The sequence below is a fragment of the Volvox carteri genome (assembly GCF_000143455.1).
Source record: "Volvox carteri f. nagariensis unplaced genomic scaffold VOLCAscaffold_20, whole genome shotgun sequence".
NCBI lineage: Eukaryota > Viridiplantae > Chlorophyta > Chlorophyceae > Chlamydomonadales > Volvocaceae > Volvox > Volvox carteri.
Window position 1 is genome coordinate 1641967 of NW_003307563.1, and position 26940 is coordinate 1668906.

General features: G+C 58.1%; 3 protein-coding genes across 3 annotated transcripts; all 3 read left to right on the forward strand.

The window, feature by feature from the left end:
* Positions 1-1784: 1784 nt before the first annotated feature.
* Positions 1785-3853, forward strand: VOLCADRAFT_91351 (uncharacterized protein; the record flags this gene model as incomplete). The annotated part of the gene is made up of 3 exons (XM_002950749.1): positions 1785-1930; positions 2010-2157; positions 2852-3853. The coding sequence occupies 3 exons, from the start codon at positions 1785-1787 to the stop codon at positions 3851-3853; spliced, it is 1296 nt and encodes a 431-aa protein (XP_002950795.1).
* A 1479-nt stretch (positions 3854-5332) lies between these two features.
* On the forward strand, positions 5333-17738 carry VOLCADRAFT_91352 (uncharacterized protein; the record flags this gene model as incomplete). Its single annotated transcript, XM_002950750.1, has 18 exons — positions 5333-5335; positions 6685-6777; positions 7582-7776; positions 8001-8089; positions 8437-8713; positions 9293-9665; positions 10024-10067; positions 10647-10862; positions 11507-11587; positions 12184-12311; positions 12715-13098; positions 13382-13522; positions 14110-14591; positions 14924-15271; positions 15520-15674; positions 15705-15842; positions 16085-16380; positions 17642-17738. The coding sequence occupies 18 exons, from the start codon at positions 5333-5335 to the stop codon at positions 17736-17738; spliced, it is 3540 nt and encodes a 1179-aa protein (XP_002950796.1).
* An 884-nt stretch (positions 17739-18622) lies between these two features.
* On the forward strand, positions 18623-22840 carry VOLCADRAFT_91353 (uncharacterized protein; the record flags this gene model as incomplete). The annotated part of the gene is made up of 4 exons (XM_002950751.1): positions 18623-18783; positions 18926-19073; positions 19403-21676; positions 21902-22840. 4 exons carry the CDS (start codon positions 18623-18625, stop codon positions 22838-22840), a joined length of 3522 nt encoding a protein of 1173 aa, XP_002950797.1.
* Between the last annotated feature and the right edge of the window lie 4100 nt (positions 22841-26940).

The window sequence follows — 26940 nt, forward strand, 5'->3', positions numbered from 1 at the left end:
ATGTCATTTCGCAAATGCAGCCGTACAACTGCCCTGTCTCCACCATGTTCAAAATGTAATATCGAAGCGTTGCATATGCAGCAGCTTCATCCAAAAGCTTTGCAGAAGCGAAACTTTCTCCATTTGTTTCCATTGGCCTTGGGAGGCGTCAGGTAGCCACCTCGAAGCAGAGTTCGGCCTTCAAATAAAGCAACCTCAAAGGACATTCCTGTTGCCATTGTTGCTACAAGTTTTATACAGTTTCCTCGCTTGTGAACATGGGTGCTGAATTGCTCCGGACGCATCTACATACAGCCCTGAGTACAGCGTATTCATGTCTTTAAGGCTGATGCTGTGCGAGGAATCCTTAATTACCATAGACCCTTGTCCCGGCATCTGTCTGAAAGGGGTCTGGACATTTCTTGCGCTGAAAAACCCGGCGTCTGCCGGAGTAGCCCCTTTCCAAATGTCGTCCGCAGCCAGCTGCTTTACTATTGAAAGATTTGAGAGAAACTAACGTGATCAAAGCTCGCTGTGTAGGCATGGTGCTTGCAAAGTAGGCTACATGTGGGTCCAGTTTGTTTTATGCAGGCTGGCGCAGGCCGGGCATCGTGCGCTGGGTTTCGACCTATCTGTAGGGATTTGCGCCACCCCTCTTTGCTGATGCGTAAAGTTCATTAGTATGATCCTGGCGCCTGCTGTAAGACGTTCTGTCAGATTCCGTCCTTTCTGTTAGGCAGTCTGTGGTTGAATCCTGGAAAAAATGCAACCTCATCATCCTGCTGAGCATGGCCCAAGACTTGTTTTTGGCCCACCAGCAGTGAACAACGGGCAACCCTTGGCGCAAAGGAAAATGGTCAGCTTCCACGGTTTGACAGATATCATTTGCGTGGGGACTCGGGGCAAACCGGAGGGTATCACCCAGGGTTCGTCTCGGGCAAACCCACATGACCCCTTTTGCAGTGCTTCGTTTTGGACCCCACCCTGTTACATTCATTTGGAGTTACCCATTCATGATACGGTGCACAAAACAGTCGGCCGTAACTGACGGCTTTGCAAAGGCGAGGGTTAACGCCTTCCTTCCTAAGCATGCACCTCAACCCGTCGCGTTTGCCAAAGCTTACAGGATTCAAGCCAGGACAGTATTCCCCAATCCTTCTCTTTTCCTTTCTTATAGTTCCCTTGCTAAGCTAATAGCCATCCAAGGGGCGTGGCGTGGCATTTTGGATCAAAAATGTATTTTGTCAATTACTGCGTGTCTCAATAGGAAGCCTTTTCACCAGGTTTAAAATTCAAATCTGGAGCTAAGCTCCATGTCCTTAATATGATGGCATAGCCGGGCTGGGGCTGTACGGCCGCTCTTGTCTGCTGGGTCTAGCCTGCACAAGCAATTCATCCATTGATGCGCACTATCCAGGACCGCTAGCTTATGTATGGAAAAGATATCTGCCTCAATACCGTTTGTGGGTTCCACCATATCGACGTCTTCCGTAGCGCTACAGTATTTGTCGCCTTGGGCACCTCACAGCTTTGGCGACACCTGAAGAGAACTGTACCCACCTACTGACGCTGTGGGTGAGAAACTTGAAGGCAAGCCGTCAAATTTCCAGCGTGCGCCTCCATCTTTTGAACTTGGAATGGTGGCTTTTGGCATGTACCCTGAACAACCCTGCTAGATATGACTTATTCGGTAATGTCTTCAGGCAAAGCAACTTTAAAGCAGTGCAAATTCTTTTCTTGTATTGAATGCCGTCATGCTGCGCCTTCCTTGTCAGGGCTTTGTTACAGCCCCCAGGGCCGCCACCATGGTCGCGGCGAACAAGGAAAAAGAGGTTCACGATGCTAGGCTGAGGGTCAAGAGACCCAACAATTTCTGGTCACCTTTCAGTACATGGTGGCGTCAACATCACGATGCCACCGGTAGACGTGCGACAACCGCTGAAATCCGGGAGTAAGTTTAGCAACTGATCGAACAAACATCATTAAGTAGCATGCTTATCCTGAAACTCTTCTCCTTGCCTTTCTACCAGGTGGTACTACCTGCATGCGCATATAATTTGGCCAGCGGAGCAGCTGCCCGAAATTGATGAGCTGCTAAAGCTTTCAAAGGGCATGCGTACCCTGCAGCAAGTGAAAGAGTATTTTCGTTCCTACCGCCGAGCGTGCAAAAGTCGCAAGGTATGCTGCTTGGGCTGATCGGGACAACTCACCTCTCCGAAAATGAAAGTATTTTGACCCCTGGAGGGCCATTCTGAAGGCTCTCAACTGCGTCGGCATACGGTAGCGGGAGGATATGTCAATGGACGCTTTATTAATCAGCCAATAACTCCCAACCACTCGCCTATGTATTTACCGCACGATTGCGAGTTTGGACATGCAATGCTTTCTTCTCCTTCCAGTTTTTTGGCTCAATCGATAGGCATGATGCGCGCAGGAATCGTCTACACGCGGGACAAAGTCGCATAGCGGCCAGGCAGGACGCAGCCTTGTCGCAGCCCCGGAAATCTATGATACGAACCCCAAAACAGACGGCTGCAGGGGCGATACGACTGGAGAAGCACACCATATGGAGGAAGTTACTCCTCCAACCCTGGCGCCGTTTGTTGCGTACACGAGCGTGGCCAACGGACATGTGCCGAGCTCGGCCGAACCCGTATTCACATCGCTGCCCTGCCACGACACGGTCCACACCGCTGACGTCGGTTCGGCTTCCGTCCGGACCAATATTGATGGTTGCGGCTACTACGGCTCCAGTGAAGGCGGCCAGAACGACGGCCAAAGCAGCGCTGGGGGTAGCAGCATCTTTGAGGCTGACCCCTCTGCTGTCTGGGTGGGACACGCGACGGGCACCGACCCCATTGCCGCGCCGCAGATCGGTTATGGTAGCTCTTGTGCAGCTTGCCTGGGAAGTCAAGGGGGTAGCGAGGCTACCCAGTATCAGCAACAAGTATGCATGTGCGAAGAATGCTGCCGCAGCCACTTGGGCATCTGTGAGCTGCCGTATCCGCCAATAGACGAATCCGCCAATGCTTGTGGCGGCCAATCTGCGCGTGTTCTCTCGTCTGTGATGAGCAACGAAGCGTGCACAACTCCGCAGCCACACCAGCAGCGCTACCGGTACGAGGAGCAACAGCAGGAATCCGAGCAGCACCCCGAGCTGTACCAGCCATACCATCACCCGGCATTACCGCACCTGCTGCAACAGCCACGGCAGCAGGTGATGCAGGAGACGTCAATGACTCCTCCGCGTCATCAGGAGCGACAGGAAGGTTACTGGAAACCGGCTGCCTTATGGTACGACGCCACCGCACCCAGCACAGCGCCGCCGTGCTACGGCTATCCCCCAGCCTACCCGCCGTACCATGCTATGTACCAAGCCCCGTACGGCTACGAATACTTCCTGGCACAGCCTATGGATGGCACGAGCCAGCTGGTGGCCGTCTACCATGGGCCGGTGCCGCCTTATCCTGAGGCAGAGTACGGCGTACGGCCTGTGTGGCCCACGGCTGCATCACCTGCTGTCCGCGCCGCGCCAGATCCTGCGGTGACGTCGACACCGCCACCGCCGCCGTCGGGTTGGCGCAGGGTCGCTTCTACCGTTCCTGAGGGTCTTCCGCAGTCTCGTTACAGAGGTGAGCCAGGAGGGGAGGAGGCAGGAAATTTTATGGCCGTTGGAGAGGAGGGTCTCTGCTTGGAAAATCTACGGCGGTCGCTCTTCAAGCCTGAGCCAGCGGAGAGCGGCGCTGGGGCGTCGCCGGGGCAAGGACCAGGGCGGCACGTGCAGACCGCCGAGATGAAGATGGAAGACTTTGAAGACGCGGATCTGGCTGCTGATTTGTACTTCATTTTGGGAGGAAAGGAAGGTGTTGTTTAATTAGCAGCTTGATTGCTTTGGATGAAGCAGTAGGTTTAGCCGTCAGGATTTCCTGAACGATAGAAGCGCATACGCATGGCGCACGTAAGCTAGCAATGCAGTCGCCTTCTTCGGGACAAGCTGTTCTTAAGCCCCGGGCCAACCGCTCAAGTGCATTATGCAAACGGGAATGCAGGTAGTGTTGGATTATGTGAATGGCTGAGGCAGGACGTATGCAGCGACTCTTGGGATGTTTTGTGCTAGGTTGGCCCGAATCGGCCTGCGGGGCTGAAGCACAGAAGGATGTTTTTACCATGCTCCCTCCTGAACGGGGCCGGGTTGAGTGGCAGCATCTCCGCTGGTTTTGGTATATATGATTGTTCGCAAGTAGGACGCCGCAGCCATTGATTTCGTTCCGGCTGTCGCCAGCACGTACAGTCAGGTAAAAAAGGTCGTATAGGTTTTGTACATAGCTAGCACAAAGCACGCGTTGTGCGTGTCTTGTTTAGGCGATTGAATGTTCCCCCAACGCAGTGTGGGTTTTCCCATTATAATATCCCTGGCTTGCTCTTAGTGATGTCAAGATTTGATTAGCTGAGTCCCTTATACCTTGCGGACTGTCCTTACACACGCTAATGATTGCCGGAAGGCATGCATAATCCCTTTAAGTATTGCCATGTTAGGTTCTGGAAGGAAGATGTAGGGCTTGCTGAAGTATACTGGCTGTGCGCCGCGCAATGCTGAGCGTGAGTTCACAGACAGGCATGCAGGCTGCTTAGCCTGCCGACGTGGAATACCCTCGTCCGTAACTTAATCAACTTGTTCCGAGCTGTGTCGTGAGACTAATTTTATATGTTTGCCTTAGGTTCGTGTTCTTCTTGTGAACCATAGGGAAATGCTTGGACGATCCGTACTTATGCACTATGACCATGACATTGGGGAGAACCACCGCCGCGATTATTCTTGCTTAGGTATTGCAGGTGTAGCCATACCGGCGTTAGGTATGCATACGATTTATTCGTAGACGGCCGGATAGGCTTCCGGCTTCCCTCTAGGCGCCGAACCGCAGCTGCACCACCGCGTTTGCTAGATGCAGACTCGTAGACGGCCATGTCACCAGCTCCGCACATATATAATACGAAGCTATTTGCACCAGTGCTTGAAGTCGTAATCTGAAATGTTCCGTTTGTAGAGCGACGGCACATGTTTTGTTGCCTCCGTACCCGTTTTCTTATCCTGGCGGGAGCTATGTCGATGCCTGAGATGTATCCGAGGGGACATTTAATATATAAGCGTATTCGTCTCCTGTAAGGAAGAAGCGCTTCGGCTTGCCGGACGCGGGTGTTTTGGCCCGCCCAGTGCTATGTGCGGGGCCAACACCGGAGCTTTGCCTTTTGTTTCCCCGGCTGGCCCCACGGAGAATGTGCAATACTTTGGTAACCTATTTATCCCACGACGACACCTTGTTACTGATGGCGTGTTTGGGCGATGGTGTATGTTATGGTAAGTGCTAAAGTTCCTAGCACAATTTGCTTTTGGCGAAGCCTTGGTGAATGATGTGGTATATATGCATTTTTTTAAGCAGGGCGGCAGTATGGCGCAATGATTGTGAGCTCTAGTCAAGGAGTGTCATAAGGATGCATCCATGCAGCCTTCGGCCATGGAACGTGCGGGCGCAGCCGCTGCCGAAAGGTGCTTAAGCGCGCATTGTCGGTATAGATTCGGCTAGTGAATGGCGTGGCGTTGTGTGCTTGTGTGAATGGGCACCGCTGGTCCAGCAACATGGGTCTAGATCTCTGTTGACTGCGAAGGCGTCTGGGACATAGATCCTGTGATCCAGGCCCCTTGCGTGCACCTTGTGTGTCGCAGAAATGTTAATTTTGCTCATCGCGTGGAGGTGCTGCTTGATGCGGGAAGGTGGCGGGGACGCCAGGAACGTCGTGCTATACTTGGGCTGATTCCAGTACCGGTTGGCGGCAGCTAGTTGCTTCTCCTTTTATGGGTTTGGTAACCTGTGTCGGCGCAACGGGCGCACTTGTGTAAATGTGACGAAGTGAGTTTTGTCTTCAGACATGCCAGGGGCTTCAAGCCCACCAGGGAAATTCCCTGGTGGGAGCTTCCCGTTCAATGCAACGTAAACTCCAAGCAAGCAGAGAAGTACCCCGACCCAGCCCTGCAAGGGGTACAGCAAGGGCAGCTAGGCTGCCAGCGCGCACGGCAAAAAGGAATATGTACAGGCGTGCCTGTAAGTCATTCACTATGCATCCATGTCCGCCTGCCCCAAAAGCCAAGCTCCCCGCTTTCGGATCTTTTCAGCCTGTCAAAAGTTGAGGCAGCGCTCCTTGTTTCATCCAAGCGCTGCCTGCTGTATGAAAACATAGAGAACAGAAGCTCAATAATTGCAGCTACTGCTCCCCGTACAAATGGAAGTTAGGTGCCGTTCACGGTCACGAAAACGGTTGCCAACCGCATGTGTGCAGAAGCAAAGCACAAACGGAAATTTTGGACAATATTAAGCTTGTAGGGTTTTTACATTTAATGCGTCCCCACCGATAGGTTGAACGTTCAGGCACGACTTGTAGAGCGTTGGCGTGGAAATCCATTGGACCATTACACTCCTGCTACCTTATTAATACCAAAGGATGGAATTTGGGATGACCTGAAATACTTAGTGCAACATTTGGGAAGGCAGTCATATATTTTGCCTTCTCTTGAGAAAGAACTTCTTCACTATGCTCGCTCTGAAACTATTTTACCCAGCTGCCGAAAAAGTTAGTTGATATCTTTTGCTGGGCTAGAACGGTCAACGAACGATTGAGCCATCGTGTTCACTTGCTTCGCCATGCTTGCAGGTGCGGCAGGTGGAGTTTCACCCTGTCCTCCCCTGGATTGTGTCGGCAACGAAGAGCGATAATGTGTCCGTCTGGGACTGGCGCACCAGACAGGTCGGTTGCTCCTGTTGCAGTGGAGCTTCGCCATAAAAAACCCAGCGCATCACATGCCGGGCAACATGCTATATGCAACGGGCCTCTACCGGTGCATCTCCTGGGATTGACCGCCGTTTGGACCGGCCCCGCCTGGGCTCGCCGTGTCGAGCTCGGGCCCCGTGTATATCTCTCCTCACGGCCGGGGACTGGGATCTTTACCCCGATCGAATTGAAGGGAGCTTCCCACCCGTACTTTGAGTTAAGGCCTTGCACCATGTCCATAATGCTGTGCACTGCTGCTGACTGCCGCTTTGAACAAATCCTAAACAACCCACGCAATCTGAACAGCCTTGTCAAGCACTGCTACCTGAGCACGGTCCGTGTCGCTCATTGCACGTACTACCTTCTCCCGGCAGCCTGCCCGACCCTGCACCTAACCGCACCGCTTCCTCCATTGTGAGGACGTATCAATTCGTGGTATACGCCATTCATATGCTGTGTTACTCATGTGCTGCATACAATCCTGATGCTAATGCCAGTGTACTGAAGACAACCTTCGACAGCCTTTTCCACCTCCCTTTCCATGCCCCTTACCGAGCCATAGCCCCCTTACCATAGCCCCCTTCTTTTCCTCCCCTTTCCCCCTCGTTTATTTGTTCTGGTTTCCTGTCTCGGTTCCGCATCTCCAACCCTCCCTCTCCCTTCCTACTCCCGTTACCCTTTCCTTCGTTCCCTCTTCCTTCGCTCCCCCTCATGCACCCTGCTACCCTTCTGGCTCTCGTGATGTCTATCGCCTACCGGCTACCCCCTACCCGCGCACAGGTGGTGTGGGAGGCCCAGTTGGGAAGCGGCACAGATGGCGACCTGTGTGCGGAAGCGGAGCTGGCCTGCGTCCACGTCCGCGACCCCGCCTTCACCCCCAACCCCTCCCTGATGCACCCCATACCCAGCGGACCTAAGAAGGAGCCCACCGGACATGTGCGCGATGTGCGCTTCCTGGACTGCGATGTGGCTCAGGTGGGCTACGAAGCGACAGAACACAAAAGAGGTTAGGGGAGCTGGAATAACACCGGCGTGGAGACCCGGGTTCCGGGGCTTCGGAGGTGGGGATGGGGACCGGGGGGTTAGGAAATAATACTGCAATCGTCGTTTTCCTATTCTGCGACAATATCTGCGAATTCTCCTTCGTGTTCGTGATTCTCCCTCGCTATCACACGCCATCGCGGCATCCTTTACCACAGGTCCAGTTGACGTGGCAGCACACGTCGTCATCAGGGTGCGGCACCCCGGGCCCCCGGGCTGAGGAGATAAGGGCGCTCCGGGGACAAAGGTAGGCCCAGCCGGAGGTTTACAGTCGTACATGCATCACGTCGCGTGATGATGCGGCTCGTCGCTGCAACCTACGTGGCCACCTGTAAACGCGACATGTACGGTGCCAGGGCTGTGTGGCAGAGGGCTTAATGGGCAGGATAGAAGAAGGAAATGAAGGGAGGAAGGGGGAGGGGTTGGCGAAGGGAGCCTAGCACCGGAAGGCCCTAACCCTAAGTCCACGCGACCCGCGGTGCATTTGCCACTTCCTCTGCCGCGTCCGATAGCTGCACGGCTGCTTCCCGTACTGCACGTACTTTCCTCCCTGCCTCCCCCCGTTGCCCTCCCTCCGTCCTACTAAACCTTCAGGCTTCTTGTAATCGCCTGCGAGAATAAAGTGATTGTGGTAGACCTGGCCAGCCGCCGCGTGTTGGAGCTGGGTAAGGGCGTCTTTGAGGGCAAGACTCCCACCTCTCTGGCCTTCCTCTTCCGGGCCGGTCGAGCGGCCTCGGGGCACGCAGGGTTCACCTACGGCGGCGGCACTTCCGGTGGTGGTGGCGGTAGCATGGGCTTGTTGGAGAGCCCGGTGCTGGCTGTGGGCTGTTCCGATGGCATCGTGCGGTGCGTGCAGCTGTTTCCGATAAAGGTAGGCGGAGGAGGAGGAGGGGGAGGAGGGGGAGGGGGAGAAGACGATCCACGTGAACTAGTGAAGCTGATGCCAAGGAGGATAGACTGATACGCCAGAAGTGTGTGAGGAGTGATCAACCAGTCGGGGCTTGTTGTGAAGAAGAAGAAGAAGAAGTCTTCGCGATGGTGTTGGGGTAGTCAAATGGCGATAACGGAAAACCACCTACCTAGCCGCCAAGACTGAAGTAAAATGCGGAAAGAAAGCAGGAAAGACAGGAGGGGCAGGGGGAGAGGCGGCGGTGTGGGAATTGCGATGAAAGGCCTCCGGATTGTGGTTGCGTGGCTGGAGCCCCGGATAGAGAGCCTGGTGGCTCCGAACAAGAGAGAACAAGGGAGAGGCCAAAGCGGTCCCGGGATGGTTCTACCCTGCACTAGTTGAGCAAGGCATGTCATACGTGACTTGACCCCTACCCTCTCTCCTTTGCGACCCCCACATCCCGTTTTTCGCTTGGTACTCAGTGTTTAAACGCTTTTTTCCACCCACCAACCCCTTGCACCCCTGTCCTCCTTTTTCTCAATATCTTTGGCCCCCCTGGAGCAGCCCGTCGCTCGCCTGATCTCCGCCCATAAGACCGCCGTGGTGGCGATGGCGGTGCTGGGAATGCTCGGCCAGCGTCACGAGACCCTGGCGGTGGGCCATGCGGGGGGCAGGGTGGTGCTATTCGAGCCGCTGTCGGGAACCCGAGCAGGCGGCAGCAGCGGAGGGGGAGCTGGTCTCGGAGCTGCCGGAGGCGGCGGCGCCGCGACCAGCTCGCCTGGCAGCGGCGGCGGCGCCTCTGCCTCCATGGCGGATGGCGTGTCCCCTCGGGCCGAGTACCGGGCACATGAGCGGGAAATGTTGCCTGGCTCGCTGGTGTTGGTGCCGGTGAATGAGGACCCGGAGGATAGACACTTTCGGCTGTTTTCGGCAGGTAAGTAGAAAAGGGGGGATGAGGGGCGGGGGCGGGGGCGGGTGGATGAGCTGTAACCTGAACCCCCCACAGGACCCGTGTGGTGTTGTATCACCACCACAAGATGGCAGGATGGTCATACCGTTTTTTTGCTATCAGCTGATGGTTAAGCCCTTTAAAGGGCCCGGACGTGTGTGAGCTTTCTCCTGCCGGTGTGAGCTTTTCCTTTTCTCCATTCTTCGTCCCCATTTCACGGCAGATCTGCTCTCTCTCTGGTGCCATACAGCGTGGGTGCGTGTGGCACCATCATCCGGACCCCACCAGCACCCGCACCTCTATCACACCCTTGCACACACCCGCCCCTTTGCCAACACCCCAGGCAGCGACAACCGGGTCTGTGGACTGGACCTTGCGGTGCTGAGGGTACGTTCGCGGCCCGGCCCGGCCCGGCCAAGGAGGGTGTGTCCACATGGGGTGGCCTCAGAGATCCTGGGATGTGGGGAATGGAATGTGGGGTGGCGGCCGCAATGGTGGCGCAATGGTAGAGAGCAGGCTTGCAAAAGGATGAGGTGTAATATACGTCGTATATATTGCGTTGTGTATATTGCAGAGTGATAGAGTGATATATATGTGTATAACATTCTTGTTCTTCTATTAAGCACCACCTTACTACTTTGTCTATATTTGCCTTAACCTTATTTGCTGTATTTGTAATGGTTTTCTTTTATAAGTAATGAGATTGAATGCGGTTGTAGCCCAAATGAAAGTGGGTTGGGCTAAAAGCTAAAGTCAACACAAAAATGTTATGAACCCACACATCCTTCCTGTATTTCAACGTACATTCCTGTACATACACACCACGTTTCCCTCCCCCGCGCTCTCCTTCCTCCTGCTCCCATCCCGGCCGTCCCGCGCGCCTCCAACTTCAACGCGATGGGGCTGGATCTGCTTCCTTCCGTTCCGTTCCGCCCGCACCGCTGTCATCTGTCTCCTCCTCCGCAGTCCGCCTCCCCCTCCTCCCCCTCCCTGGAGCTCGTCCGCACCAAGGTGGAGGGCGCGGCGCTCACCTGCCTGGCCCACTGGCCCCGCGGCTTCACCTCCAACGGCGTGTATAGCCTGCTGATGGGCACGGAGGGCGGCAGCCTGCTGCTGGCACACCCGGGAGGCGGAGAGCCGCGTCGGGCAGTGGACCTGGCTGGGCTCATACCCGCAGGTACGGTACGGGGCGTGTGGGCGTGGGTGGGTTGAGAAGGGGCGTTGAGGAGGGAGAGAGAGGAAACAGGGGGGTATGAAAAGGAAGGCAAGAGGGGCGACTTTGGAGAACGGGAGAAGCGACGGGAGGAAAAGAGAGAGAACATGCCGTATCAGGGGAGGAAAGGGATGGAGAGAAAAGGTTGTAGGTGTGGGAGAGAGAGTGGGAGTAAGAGTGTCCCGGCAGAGGACGGAAGGGGAGGCTCGAAGAAGGGAGAAAAGGAGGCTTCCGCATGCTCCCGATATGTATACATGATACTTTAACCCTGCGAATCCCCGTGTTGGCCATCGCGTTGCCACACCGCACCTCACATCACATTTTACGCTCCACGCGCCTGTTTTCATCTATCGTACGGACAGGTCAAAAGCGAACACCCAAGGTGTACGGCATTCACGTACACCCGCTGATGCCCAGTGTCGTGGCGGCTGCCACAAACACCGGCACCGCCATCCTCGGCGTCGCGGCGCCGCACCAGCCGCTGCCGGCAGCGCCGCTGCCGCTGACGGCGCCGTTGCAGGCGCTGCGTGACGACAGCGCCGCCGCCATGGGCGTGGCATTCGGCGGCGGCAGCGGCGGCGGCACCACGTACGTCACGGCCATGGGCCCGCAGGTCCTGTGTGTCACGGCGGCGACGCTGCCCAACCACGACTTGGTGGACTTCACACCCAACCAAGTCATGGGCAAACTACAGGTGGGTGCTGCCATATCGCCTTGAACTGTGAACCTGACATCCATTTGGGGTTTGGGTCGCGGCTTGGCGGTGTTGGATTGGGCTGGGTTGAGTGGGGATGGGTTGGGTAGGGGCCTACGGCAGGCTTAAGAAGCGATGGTGGCCAGCGTGGGACTTCGATTCCAATGCTTATTATCGTATCTGCTGACCCATGCGTTGCCTTCCATGAAACTGGTTAGCTGGTTGCTTGTGTCCTGGGGCCTTGGCAGTGGCGGTCTTCGTTTCCGCCGGATAGGTGCACCTTACATACACTTTCCCACCAGGAGGAGGAGGAAAGGTATGCGGATGCCGGCCTGGGACCAGCTATATAGCAGCTGCAGCTGATACTCCTGCTGCTGATACTACTACTACCCATGCTGACAAGGCTTCTTGCCCCTTCCCACGATGGACACCCCCCACTACAACTCACTCGCAATATGCACGTTAGCAATGCAGTTCGTTCGTCGTCCCTAAACCTCCGCCGTAGGCCCCCCACCTTGCGCCGTCTCCCACTGCTTACCCCAACCCCTCCTCCCCACCTGCCACCCCCTCCTGGTGCACCCTCCCTCCCCCTCCAGGTGGCCAGTGGCACCCCGGTCAGTCGGCCCCTTGTGACAGTGAGTCACGACGGGGGCTATGTGGCGGTAGCATGGCCCGGAGCCCGCAAGTACGCCGTCTACCAGCAGGGGGCGTCAGCCTGGAAGGAGTAAGGAAGGCGGGAGGCGGGCCGGGGTGGGGGGCCGGTGTAATCAAAGGTGATGTGCTGGAGTGGGGGAGAAATGAAGATAGGAGAATCACGCGGGTGGGAAAAGGGGGAAGGAGCGGGAGGCGGTGGCTGATCCTTCTCCTCCTGCAAGTCGCCACCACCCACCCCGCCCACTCCTGCTCGGCTGTGCGCTTGCTTGCCGCCGCGCGGCCTCACACCGCACACCGCACACCGCACTCATCGCATTCATCGCACACCCATCCATCCAGCACCCGGTATCCAGTCACTCATTCACTCATTCATCCGCGCCATGACGCATCTGAAAACCGGTCATACTCTTGTCCTGAAACCCGCCCTCACGCCCACTTGCCCCCTCACCCACCACACCGCACGCACACCTCAGGGTGGCACAGGGCACAGGTTCCTCAGTCGCCTGGCACAGCGGCCGTGACGTGTTCGCCGCGCTGGAGGAAACCCTGCCCGCGGCACTGTCCGCGGCAGCAGCGGGGGCGGCGGTGTCGCCGGGCAAACACCACAAGGACCCACGTAAGGCGGAGAAGCAGGCGGCGGCGGCGGCCGCTGCAGCGGAAGCCGCCGCCAGGGCCGCCGCAGACAGCGCTGCCGTACGCGTCAAGGAGTTCTATGGCGGCGGCACCCCTATGGGCATGGGCGTGTCGCTGGACTTGCGCGGCGATACGCCGTCTTTCGTACAGGGGGGTCCGCTGCTGGCGGTGACGGTACGGCGGGGGTTACAGTCGGAGGCTGCGGATCTGGCGCCGGCGGGCAGGTGGGTGGGCGGGTGGGCGGGAACTTTTCATCCTTCTACACAGGGTGTCTCCCCTTAGCTTTAAAGCATGCCAATCTTCAGCCCTATTCTACATCTCCATCGCTTCGCAAGTTCCTCCTTTTCCTCCTCCTCCTCTATGGTACCTGTCCTGAACACAAGCTCAATTGTACCTCCTCTCCCACCTCCACGCGTGCTGACGTCGTCAAGACCTACGGTACGTTAAGACTTGCGGAATCCTGTTGGAACACGTTTCCCTTCCCCCCTTTCCCTGCCTGCTCCGCAGCTTCACTCCCGCACTGCTGCTGTTCGACTGGTCCACGGGTCGGCGAGCGGGTCCTGAGCTCCCCGAGCCCCTGCACCTGAGCTGGGACCCCGCTCGGACCATGTTGGCCCTGGCATACCCCAGCCAGCTGCTGATCATCAGGTGTTTGTATGTGGGGGGGAAAGGGGGGAAGGGGGGAGGGGGAGGGGAAAAGGGGAAGGGGGGAAAAGGGGAAGGGGGGAAAAGGGGAAGGGGGGAAAAGAGGAAAAGGGGAAGAGGGGAAGAGGGGGAGGGGAAGGGGGAGGGGGCTTTCATAAAGGGTTGGGCATTCATGTGCAATAAGATAAGAAGCAAGGGGGCCACAGCACGCCAAAGTTAAGGGGTGGTTGGTGGGGTGAGGCGGTCAGGTAGGGGCAATCCTGACTGCAAAGATGAAAATGGAGCGCAGTGTTGTGTTCTGATCTGTTGCAGTAGACACGCGCAGGGAGGGGGGTTTCTGTACACTCATGTACGTGCCGCCCGCATTCACCCGTCCAGGTGCTGGGGAACAGCACAGGGACCGCTGACTTCTTTTATAGCCCCTCTCTGCTCCCTACTTCTCCGCTTCGCTGCGTCTTGGATTTGGGCTCCGGCAGTTGGTGCTGTGGGCATCCGCAATTGTTTCCCTGACTTGCATGTAGCTTTTTCGGACATCCCCCGCATGTGTGCGGAACTTGCAACTTGTATACCCTCCTTTTTTTCCCCGCCAGGGCTCGACCCATCTTCCAAGTGGCAGCCTCGCTGCCCGTCTGCGGTGCCGAGTCCCTGGAGTGGTCAGCCAGACAGCTCTTCATCGCCACGCCCTCCCACATCCTCTGCGCCCTCGTCTCCCCCAACCCGCCGAACCTACCGCCCTCCTCACCTGCCACCGCCCTTGTGGCCGCGGCCGCCACGTCCGCTGGAGGAACGGCTGCTGCCGCCGCCGCCGCCGCCACCTCGCCATCTGCGCGCCTCATCACCCTCGCCGCACCCGGCGTGTCTGCCGCCATTGCCGGCGGCGCAGGCAGCGGCGGTCTGGCTCTGGAGGGGCTTTTGCCGCCACCTGCCGTACGGCCGCCGGGTCCGCTGGTGCTGCTTGGGCCCCGGGACGGTTGTCTGTGGATGGTTGGGGTGTTGGGTCAGCCGATGGCTCTGGGGCTATCGCACCCCGGGTTGAGGTGCTTCAGTATGGTGGCGGCGGGCGACCTGCACGGTGCGTGTGTTAGGGTAGGCCCGCATTACCCCAGGCGCTGTGTTAGGTAGGCCTCATGCGTGCTTATATGTTGGACACACGTACGCGTGTATAGCTACGACGACGCGTGTGTGCGCATCTGTACCGATATAAGTAGGAGGACAGCATCCGTTTCCTTTCAAAACCTGAAAAAAAGAGCGATTGGTGTACATCTGCATGAGTCGCCTGCGCCTGCGTACATGTGTTTAAGAAATGGACATGGCACATGTTGTGTGACGACTGTAGCTACTCTCCGCTGGTGTCTCCCCATACAAACTCCTGTACGCCTAATCCATGCCTTGTTGCCTATTCAGGCGCTGTCTCTTTGGCGTCCCGCGCCCTGGTCCCCGAGCTACACGACCAGCTGGCAGGTCTTATGGTGGAGATGGACGGCCTGGGGGGAGCCGCCGCCGCCGCCAACTTGCCCGGCATCACCCTACACATGGAGCTGCGGCTGCGGGCGGCGTTGCGCCACTGGCAGCAGGCAGTGGAAGCAGCGGAGGCGCTGCTGCTGGGTTACACCCGGCGCCCGGCGGCAGGTCTGTTCCGCAGCGTCGTGGCGGCGGCGGCGTTTGGCAGCGGCGGTGTGGGTGTGGGTGGACCGCAACTGGGCGAGGAGTTTGTGGACCTGAGCATGGCGGAGGGCGGCGCGCCGGCACACGGTGCGTGTTCGTTCGTCTGTCTGTGCTTACTTATCTACCTGTATGCGTTGTCTTGATATAGTCCACCGAACTAAGGCGACATGACAGGCTGAGGCGATACGTGCTCTGTGCTTGCCTGTCTGTCTGTCTGTCTGTCTGTATATATGTATGTGGAATCGTTGTGTTTCGTCTTCAGTAGCTTACCATAGCATCTCTCCCCTCCCGGCCTTTCCTGGCTCACCCCGTTGTGTCCGGATCCCTCACGACAGCCCCGGCTCATCCCGAGGACCTGGACTGGACTCAGCCGTTGCGTGCCGCCGCCAGCAGCGCCAAGGCAGCCGCTACGGCGGTCGTGGCGGCCCGGCGGCCCGGCGGCGGTGGCAGTGGCGGCGTGGGGACCACAGGTTCTTCCCCGGGTGCCGCCGTGGGTGCGCCCTCGCCGGCCACCGTGCAGCTGGTACTTGGCCTCATGGAGGACCTGCAGCGCGCCGCACAGTACGACGTTGTACGGCATCTCGTAAAGCCGCTGCTCGTACATGCGGTGTACTTGGGGGGTGACCAGCTGCGAACGCTGGCGGGCATCATGGCGCAGGTAGGTCGTGGCGTGGCGCGAAATATGATATCCGTATATGATCATATCCGAGATGCGATATGTCCTATGTGACGTGGAAGTGTGCGGCGGTGCCGCCTCCTCCTCCTCCTCCTCCAGACGCCTTCAATATGAAAGCGACTTGGTAGCCCGCTTGTAAGCATGCTTCCCGTGGGGCCCCGCGGGGTTACGGTCCCCTGCGCCGCTGTGTCCATGCGCCGCTGTGTCCATTTATGCGTGCACAGGTGGGTATGAAGACCGATCTGCCATCCCTGCTACACTCCGTGGCGGCGGGGGCGGACAGCAGCAACCGCGAGGCGGCCGCATTGCTGGCAGCGATGCTGTCCGGACACACGGCGTTGGTTCAGGACAGCCTACGGGATGACGGCGCTCAGCCGCTGGCGGCGCTGCAGGCGCGTGTGTACGGCTTGTCGTCAACAGCGGACAGCATGGCAGCGTGGCGGCGGCAGCTGGCGGCGGCAGCGCCGCCGGGTGCCGCTGCCGCGCTGGGCCGTCTGGATGTATCGGATCCTGTGGCGGCGTGAGGGGACGCCTTGTGTGTGTATAGGGGAAAGAAAGTGTGATAAGGAAGAAAGGAGGGTGAGGGTGGAATGGGATGGGGTTGGCAAAGACCGTGTCCAAGCTCCGCGACAAGAAAGCGGACCGTGGGTTGGGTGCGGTTGGGTCAGAGTGTGCTGTGGTAAGGTGGTTCCGTGCGATTTGATAGCGTTCCAGTAAGAGTGTCTCGAGGTGCATGTCAAAGTGGGGACGCTTGAGAACCTGGACCTCTCTCTTCGCCGAGCTATTATTTCATGGGATGGAATGCTGGAAGTGTGTTCCGCTCCTTGCGTTTTGGGGGACGCGCCGCTAGGGCGCGCTGTACGAGTGGCAAGCTGGGCTGGCATGCGTGAGTTTTCGATGGGTGTGTGCAGCAGCAAGCTGTGCAAACACGTTTGGCAGAGCCCGCAGTTTTCCTGAAGTGGGCGCTCCTCGCCATCGAATCTCTCCGGGATCTGTGGCCCACGGCCCTGGGGCAGGCGACCTCAACATCTGACCACAACGGCCGCAACGCCTCCTACCTACCGGACAAGGTAGCGTGCGAGGCGGGTGCCACATGCTCCTAACAGCCGGTCAGCATCAAGGCGTGCCTTTGGTTACGTGTGTACGAGTACATGAGCCCCGCGGGATGTACGCGTGCATGCATGTATGTGAACCATTGGGGGTGGGTGAGATAGCCTAGACGAAAAAGTTGTGGAAAGTCGCAGCAGCATGATGACCATCAGCAGTCGCGGCAGCTGCAGCAGCAGAGCTAGCAGCCGGATACTGCCGCTACTATTATTGCTCCTAGACCTCTTGGGAATACTTTCTCTTGTTCGAATGGGACGAGAAGATGTTTAATGGCTGTTAATGATATTTCGCGAGGTGCTGACCTGGGCGGCAGCAATTGGGTCATCCGGAATAGACAGATAGTGCCGGCCTGGATGGTGCTGTTTGGTGTGGCTCACTGGCTGAGGGGGGGTGTTTGGTAAGGTACGATGTGATGACTGTTTTCCGCTACTTACGGGCAGTGCGTGGTCTGGCCGGCAGTGGCCTGTGTGTGTGTCAAGTGCCTTTTACAATCCACAGTCTGTCAGGCACCTCTCGCGTTAAGCCACGTAACGCAATAATCGTGGGGGACCTGTTGGAGGATGTGTTTGTGCGGTCTGGGGAAAAATCTGGCACAAATAAGAATCCACGCATGTTGAGAAAGCGATGTCGCAACCCACTTCCCCTCGGCATATCGGGCCCGCCAACATCGACAGACCGGATATGCATAACACTGCGCCTCCTTCGGCCATGGGCCACAAGCCTCCAAGGGCGGAAGGAGGCATCAGGGATATCGGTAGTGCCTTCCAGTAGGGGCTCAATCTTGCACGATGCTGGCGGAACCCCGAGAAGGCTTAAAGCGATAAGACGTTTAAGCGGTTGCCGAATCGCGGGCAGGCCGTGACGGGTATCGGAAGTCCCAGCTGCTGTTTCGCAGTTCGACGCATGGTTCCAAGAGCCTATAAAGATCCTTCAACAGAGGCTTAACCGTCGTCTTGGCCCGGGCGACAATTTCGGATGCGCCCATGCGCCGTCCTCTTTTAACTTTCTCCTTAAAACTGGATAACGTAAGCTCCATTATCTCCCCAAATACGATCAATTAAAAATACCCGTGCAAGCGAGGCCATGGGGCTGTCGAGCTGTCCTCCTTCGGTCTGCAGACTGGGGCTGGTCAACAACGGAAGAAAACTTGTCGGTAATGTTAAGCGTCACACCAAGCAAAGTTAGAGCGTTGCAATCCTGTCAAAATGATGCCCCTGTAATGTTTGCCTACTCTGAACCTTCTTGTCTGATTGCAGCGCCGTACACAGTCCTGCGATTCGTCTTGCAGCCCCGCACAGCTCACAAGTGAACCTTTCTAGGCATAGGTTGGAGCGGGTGGCTCGGAATGTGAAAAATGCATAGAAGTCAGCGAGTCAACATTGCTTTTCTATCTAAACCGGCAACCAGCAAACCAGCGCAACGCGGCCGAACTTGATCAGGGTTCTGTATGGAACATTAGAGCGGTCGCTTGGCCGCGATATCACCGTATGTTATGTCAGAATGGACCGACACCGGAGTAGGGTGTAGCGCGGTCGTCGCGGCCCTGCAGACGAGGACTGAGACAGTGCCAGGAAGGGTCGAATCCCTGTCCATAATAAAATATATCCAACCGAGACACCTAACGGTGCTGCCGCTCCAAAGTTGACGCTAGTCTCATGCCTTGTGGCGGCATGGGCCCTCGGAAGAAGAGCGACGACGGAGACGACGGGACGACCCGCCATAAGAAGCCCAACAACTTTTGGGCGCCCTTCAACACGTGGTGGAGGGATCATCATGAACGCACCGGCAGCCGGGCGACCGTGCTCGAGATGCGCGAGTAAGGACGTCATTACGGCGTGCGTCTGTTCGCGTTGTCCAACGGGGCCTCTGTCTTCGCAACAACTTAAGATATAAATTAATTGTGCATTTCATACCTCGCATGACCACGTCTTAACGCTCTGCCCTGTGGTGGTGTTCAGGTGGTACGCCCAAAACGCCCATTTGGTGTGGCCACCCGAGGCGATGCCGACCGTTGAGGACATGCTAAAGATCGCCAAGGGACTGAGGACCATCAAACAAGTCCAGGCTTACTTTCGCTCTTACAGGAAAAACTTAAAGACGCGCAAGGTGGGTCCTTCTGCTGGCCGCTTCGCTAGCAGGCTGGCACCTTTACTGAGGCTTGGCCTGGGCTACGCAGCCGGAACACGAAGCTCCCCAACGCAGCGGCATGTGGCCTTTCCCACCATTTCCGCCCCCGTTTTCCTCCATTCTGACATGCACACGTCCAGCATGACCCAACACAGCAGTACAGCAAAACAGAACGACCGCAAGGAGTGTTTCAACCGCCTGCCTATACACATAGCACCATGGAACGGTCCCCCGGGCCGTCCCCTTTCCTTGGTTCACATCACACCACTCCACTTCGTTCTATGTATTTTTACGGCAAATGCACACAGGAGGGCGAGCCAGGGAGTCCCGAGGCAGGCTGCCGACGAGCAGCTCGCCGCCATATCGTAGCCACCCGGGCCGTCGGCGCGGCGGCGGCAGGCAGCTTCCTAGCGGCAGTGCATCACGCAGCACAGCAACATCAGCAATTGGCAGCTGCCGCGGCCGCAGCTGCCGCGGCGGCCGCAGCCGCGGCCGTCACAACAAACGGCGCGCCCAGCTACATCGATGCTGCAGCCGCTGACGGCGGCGCTGCGGGGGCGACGCAGACAGCGGCTGAGCAGCTGCCCTTCCTAGAGTGGGGTTTTACCAGCGAGGCGGCGGCAGCGGCCGCCATGGAGGCTGTGGAAGAGGGCGGCAGTGAGGGCGACGGGCCGCTGAGCGACGCGGAGAGGGAAATCGGTGGTGGCCAAGCGCACGCTGGCGCATCGCCTCCGGAGCAACGCGCAGCGGCGGCAAGGGGCCATATGGAGATGGAGACGACCGCCACAGCAACAGCTGCAGCCGGCCTGGAAGCCCATGTTATGGGAAGCCATGCGGGGCGGGGAAGCGGCGACACGGCCATGTTGCGTACAGCAGCAGTGCTGGATGATGTCCGAGCAGGGCCATCAATCGCTGCAATCCCGTACCACACCCTTTACGACGGCTCTACGTGGCAGCTCCATCAACATCAACACCATCAGGGTCAGAGCCAATGGCAAGGACAGGGACAAGGGCAGCACCACGGGAGCCAGCAGGCTCATGCACTACTGCTGCAACCAGCTGCCACACACCACCGGCGGTTCGTGAAGGCAGTCCGGACTTCCACCGGCGGAGGCGGAGGCGCTCGCCATGCTGGCGACGGTGCTGGCAGCGCCGCGGCAGCAGCAACCACGACGGCGACGCATGGCTCCGTCAGCTGCGGGAACCCTGGCGGCGGCGGCGGTGGCGCGATGCAGCAGGCAGTTGCGTGTTGGCGTACTCGTATCCACACGTCAGCGGGGGGGATGTGGAAGCGGGAGGTGGTAGAGGAGGTGGAGGTGGGTTTGGGGCCCATGGGTTCCGGCATGGGTCTAAAGCCGCTGTACCACGGCGCGAAAGCAGACGATGGCACCTTCGCAGGCTGCAGCGCCGCCTCCTACCCGCCGACCGCCGATGGGCTAAATGGCATGGTATGGCACGGCCGCAACGCGACTGGCAGCGGTACTGGGTTCCGGGAGGGCGGCAGTGCTGGCACAAGCGCTCCGCTGGCAGCAGGGGGAGGGGCCGGCACGGACACTACGCTGTTTCCCCCGCCTCGCAAGCAGCTCCGCTGCGGCGACCGCAGCGTGGTTAGCTTGGGCGGTAGCGCCGGTGGAAGTGACATGTATGGCTCCCCGCCGCCGCCGCCGCTGCCGCGAGGCGCTGCCGCGCCTCAGGACGTTGTTGGGATGTCTCAGGCTAGCAGCGGTCCCGGTGCCGGCGGCATCGGTTACCCGCCACCCGCTCGTCGCCATCCGCACTCGCACGGCGGCCACCCACCATCGTCCACCACGTCGTTGGGCCACCACCCTCAGGTCGGCTACGTTCCGCGCGCAAAGGCCGCAGCTTCGTTCAGCGGCTGCAGCGTCAGCACTAGCGGACCGGCGGCGATAACTCTGAGTGACGGGGGCGCAATGTACAGCTCGCCGATGACGTCGCAGCAGGCCCCGCCGCCGCCGCCACCGCCACAAACTTTCCGGGGCGTAAACACGGGCAACAGCTACGCAGGCCTGGGGTCTACATGGCCGCCGCCGCAACCACACTCCGCGCCTCCACCTCCGCCCCACCATCCCCAGATGTTTATGCCTTACCACTTGTACGGCTACCGCCACGTTTTATTGGGCTACCCTCCAATGCCTCCTTCCTATGGATACCCGCACGGCAGCCAACCGCCCTTGCCGCCGTACCATGTCACACAGCCGTACCACCCGTACAGTGTCCATATGTCATCATCGTACGGACATTACTATAACCAGCCTCATCACCTCTTATCGGATATCGGCGCCGCCGCCGCAGCGGCCCCGGATGTCCGACCGCTGGAGCGTCCAGTGCCGAGCACCGTGGAGGACCCGGACCGGCCACTACGGCTGCACCACGAAGCCCCGCAGATGCGCCCTCTTGTCGAGGGTGTCACGGCGCCGCCCTATGCTGCGCCCGGTGGGCTGCCCGGTCCCGGCCCTCAGTCCCACCAGCTGCAGCCTCTCCAGTTGGCGGAGCTTCCCCCGCATCCGTCGACGGGATCTCTGGCGGCGGTCGCTGGCGGCGATGGCGGCGGTATGGACACCGTGAGCGGCTCAGATCTGGGCGGCTTGTCCGGTCTGTCGGGTCTCGGTCTGGTGGAGAGCGACGTTGAGGGCGAGGAGGCGGCCAGCGCCGGCCACCGACACCCGCAACCTCATAACCACTTGCACGCACAACACCATCAGCAGCAGCAACAACAGCAGCGCGCGCAGCTGCAGCACTACCAGCGGTCCGGACTTGGCACCATACCGCCGGGGCCGGGCCTGCAGAGCTACGGACAGCAACGGCAGCCGCCACCGCCGCCGCAGCCATCGACACAGCACGAGCGGAGCGAGGCGGCCGGCATGGCTCCCGCTGTCGCAGCGTCCGCAGCGCAGGCGATGGAGGTAGCGGCTGCCCAGCTGTGTCACCATCAGCAGCCGCCAATGCAGCCGCAGCGCGAGGAGCAGCTATTCAGAAACGGCGGGTCTGATCAAGGCGGCAACGCGGGTGCGGCTGCTAACCCTGCTGGACCACCGTCCAGGTTGTTGCACGCAGAAAACCAGACTCCCAATGCCGCTGTCGTGGCGGCAACGGCCGCCGCCGAAAACGTCGGTGCGGCCGGCACCGGTGACCAGCACATGAGCGATGCCGTCGATGCGAGTGGGGATGACGTCAGCGTCTTCGCGGCCGTCAGCGACGGCGGCGGAACTGACGGCACCGCCAGCGTGTACTACAAGACGCCCAAGACATCCTCCGGCAAGGCCCTGACGCCGCTGGGGCCCTCGGACGCCCTCCTCCAATCCGCCTTCGTCAACCAATCTCATCCACATCCCAACTACCAGCATTTCCAGCGCCACAACGTACTGCCAGACGGCTCGATCGCGCCCATCGGCGGACCCATCTCCTCCGCCATTGCCGCCGCCGCCAGCAGCGGCGGCGGCGCCTCTGCGCCGCCGTTGTACGACAGTTACCAGGCTACCAAGGCACGCGCCGCACCGCGGCCGATGACGATCCATGTAATGCAGGAGGAGCTGGCGATGATGCCGCTCCAGCTCCACGGCCATTCCCACTTGGCGGCCCTGGGAGGGGGCAGTGGCTGTGGGAGCGGCTCCCTGGGCGACTTGGCGGCTCTGCACAGCCCCACTGGCAGCCTCAACTTGGGCATGTTGGATCCGGGGTTGGAGGAGGGCGGAGAGGCGGTGGGCATGTGGGGGCCCTGCACCTGAGGACGCCACCACAGCCGGCCCGGGGGCTGCGCTGGCGGGGGTTGTGGTTATGGCGGTTATCGTGGTTTTGTAGGGCAAGGGCCCTGAGGTCTACCAGGAACTGTGTCCGGTTTCTGCGGATTCAGAAACCATTTTTGAGGAAAAGGTCAATTGAGGAAAGGGTAGGAAAGAACCTGGACTTGTGGGCTCGCGTCGCCTGTGGTGTTGGACACGAGGGTTATAGTGTTCCATTTTGCCTTGTTTTCCTCTCTCCGGCGGCCTGTTTCCTTTTTTTATTTGTTTCGCTCGTTCTTCGGGGTGAACCCCGCCCTCCCCGCAGTGAGGCGGAGGAGCGCGTGTGTGTGTGCGCGCGCGTGTGCATGCTGTGTGGTCTGTTTGTGTATGTGTGTGCGATGATGGTGCAAGTAGGTGCAAGAGAGAGCAAGAGAGAGAGCGAGATGCGCGCGCCGTGACAGGCGCCACTGGGTTGTCGCCCGGGCTGACCGGCCTGTGTAGTGTTCGCATGCCGATGTCAGACGGGCTAGCAGGTGGGTTGGCAGCTTTTTGCTTCATTAAGAGGGAGGAAAGAAGATCCGCGCTGGCAGAAGCGCGATCTTTCCCCTATTGTGTGTGTACGTGTGTATGTGTATTTGTCTCTTTTATGCTGCTGCTGTCTGCCGTCCTAGGCGCCGTGCTGCAGTAAGTAACGAGAGCAGCAGCATGACTAGCGGCAGTGGTTTGCCCACTCGTGGCTAGGAGACTGCTGCCAGCTGACAAAGCTGGCGGGGGGTGTCGAATGTAGGTAGGTCGGCTTGGGAAGGGGGGTGAGGGGGAGAGGGCCTGCCGCCTCGCTGACTCTGCACTGGAGTCGGAGGTTGATAGAGACGGGAGTGGACTGCACGGTGGTGTGTGGTGCGTGGGCCGCACATGATTAGTGCGCGTGCATGGGTAGTGCGTGTGGCCGGAGGTGGGTAGGATACTGACCAGTGGAAGGGAACTGGCGCGCGATGGGATGGGCCGGGAGGTTTTGTGTTGTATTAAAAGTTTGGGATTTAATGATGTGAGAGCCCTGGTGGTGGTGGTGGTGGTGGTGGCGGCGGGGTCCTTCTTTTAACATGACAAGGGATTTGGCCCTACCTGCCTGGGGGGTTGGACCGTCGCTGTACCAGCGGGCCTCAGTCAGTGGGTACCCGGATGGAATGCCGCATGGCTGTCCTGGTCGCCTTGTGTCCGAGCTTGCGATTGTGTTTATATGTCAGCATGTGTGTGTGTGTGTGGTGGTTTGCATATCGTTCATGGATTTGCGCACATACATGTGAGTGTGTGTGTGGGGGGGGGGGGAATATGCATGTATGTGTGTGAACGTACAGGCTTGGTTTGTTTCAGCTTGTAGCTATTCCTGTTTCAGTAGCGCTCCTGCTTTTTGTCCTGCTACCGATTCCGTTAGCAGCCTTAGTAGTGGTCTTCGCCTCAGTATCAGTATTGTTACTTACGTCTATTACTTTTACTGCTACCGGGCTGCTGCTTGTGCACCCGATTCATGAGGGCGGCGCGTGAAGAAGGGACATGACAAGATATCCGTCGCAGCCGCCAGCGCTGCACCTTGTCCCCCTACTCGGTCTCCTCATTCACGACGAGTTTTTCTTGCGCCGTATTAGTCGAAACCTCAAAGATCCGATTCCCCGCGACCTCTAATCCTCTAGGCACTTTTCATTTGGGCGTGATTGTATGTGTTAGTAGTACGTATATGTGCAGTAGTATATACACGTGTCGTGACGTGCCATAGCGTAGCATGATGGCCGTACTGTGACAATGGCGCTGGTGCGCATGTAGGTATATGTATGTCCATGTATGCGGTCGTGCGTCATTAGGTTGCCAATAATCTAGCTTTTAGGAGGAGCCGTTTCCTCAGGACCCCACTATTGATGATTGTTCAAGCCGTAGACACCAATTTGGCGATGTAGAACTTACATATGTGGAATGGGCGCTGCGCCAAAGTGGTCGGCTGGGATCTGCGGCGGTGGTGCTGCTACCGGCAAAAAGCTTGGTTGGAGCATTAGAACTTACAATCCAAATTGAGACACCTGTCTCCCCTCGGCAGCTTAATTACCTCGGGCTGTGCGGCTTCCTGCAGATCTCTCTAGCATCCGTAGCCCTATTTACTCCTCTTCCTATGTAGTAGGATCTTGATAAAAAAAACAGTTAGGGAGGACTCGTCGATTTGCCGTCCCGTCCTGTCTTCCTTCTTCCGTGCCCAACGTCCTAGTGCCGCCTCCTTTCTTCTTCCGGTTCTTAATCGTTGCTTGCCATTGATTCCTGGGCAAGGTAGCCTCGTGTTTAGAACAGGGTTGGTTAATAACGGGGGGTATAGTCGCGGTGGGCAGATCAGACTTGGTGTACTAGCTACTGGAAGCTAGTAGGAACAGATCCAGCCGATGGATCCTGAGAATGGATCTAGGCCTTAGACAAACGGCTGGACGGGTTTGGAGGACAGAGGGACTCAGGAGGAGGCTTTGGAAATGGGTGATGGACGTGCAGTTTGGATCGGAGATGAATGACGTGGCGCGGGGAGGGCCAGGCGGAGTACGACTGGAGATGGCACATAGCCGTAGCGCATCGTGCCCCTCAAAGGTGTGGACGGCGGAGCGGGACGTGGAGGGGTGTTGACGGGGTGATAGTGCGTTGCTTGAGCACTATCAGTTTCCGGCTACTACAGTGCATTTTGCCGTGCTTGCGTTCGTCCGGCCGCTATATATATGGGATGTGGAACGCGTGAGGGAGGCCAGTCGTCTCAAGCACAGGAGTGGCCGTGAAGAAATTGGGCATTGAAAATCCTTACATGCTTATTTGCCCCCTGGCTGCGGTTTTGGGGATATCCTGGTATAGCTCGAGGGTCGAGGCAGCTTCAGCGTTACTCCGAAGGACTTTCTCACTTGCAGATCAGCTATCACGCGCAGTGGACTGGACCTAACCATAAAATCAGTCGATTTCGACAAGGAAAGCCAGCGAAAAGCTGTCCGAAGCTATCCGATCCACGCATTTCGTAAATCCAGCACAGTGTATCCACATGCTCATCACATCGCGGCAGCATAAATTGCGGCCTGTTCGCTTGCCAACGGCCCACCAAATTGGAGGTTTTATGAGGAACATTTAATGATGGACATTTCCTTAAGCACTGTGAAAAAGGAGAACCAACAAGAACTACACCTTCAGCCATCGTCGGTATCAAAGTCATTCCTACCCTCTCCCCAACAGCTCAAGCTGCATTCTTCCCCGTAACGGCCGCCACCTGGTTTGGCTGATGTGGCTTTCGTGCGTAGACGTGGATGGAGTGTATGAAGTCAATATGCAATTGTAAATTAGTTAGCCTTTGTCGGTTTGTGGCGAGGCCAATGATAATGCTGACTGGAACGCTGGAAACGGCAAATGGCGCTCTGTCTTAGGATTGGACGGGCCCTACACTACTGCAGGGGTGCTGACTGCTCTGGGGAATGGAAAACCCAAGCGATCGTGCAACGACCGCAGCAAACTTACGAAGGCGCAGACTGCCACCTACGGCACAGAGTGGTGCGCTCCATGGGCCAGTCATACACGTGAGACACACAAGCAGGAAACAGCCAACAGCACCGTTTACGGCGCAGCACTTTAATTGCTGTCCCTTGTGACGAGGGATATGGTTCCTGGCACCATAGATGGGTGCGCTGCACTGTTTGTGTTACGAGTGGCTTTGCCGTTTCACAACACTTAGTGACCTGGCCGTCCATCTTTGAGTCTACAAATAATTGCTCTGTATTGCATAATTTTGAGTTCAGTCTTGAAAGACAGGTGTCTGATCCAGGCCAACTCTTGAGTCTGACGCTATGGTCTATGGCTGGTGCACATGTCCATAGCTTTGGTGCAGTACGGCAAACACCCTGCAGAGACCATCAAAACATTTACGGTTGCAAGAGTCTGCTTGATGTGGAGCGCTGCCATACATCGTCGAGTAGTCAAACCTGTTTTAAGACCGCATACCGTGCGCAGTTGATAATAAAGTTGCTGTTGCCGTCCTGCTGAGTAGGAGGTCGACTCGGAAAGGTGCGTGAGGGTCCGCTGGTAGCGCCGGGGTCGAGCCCGTTCTT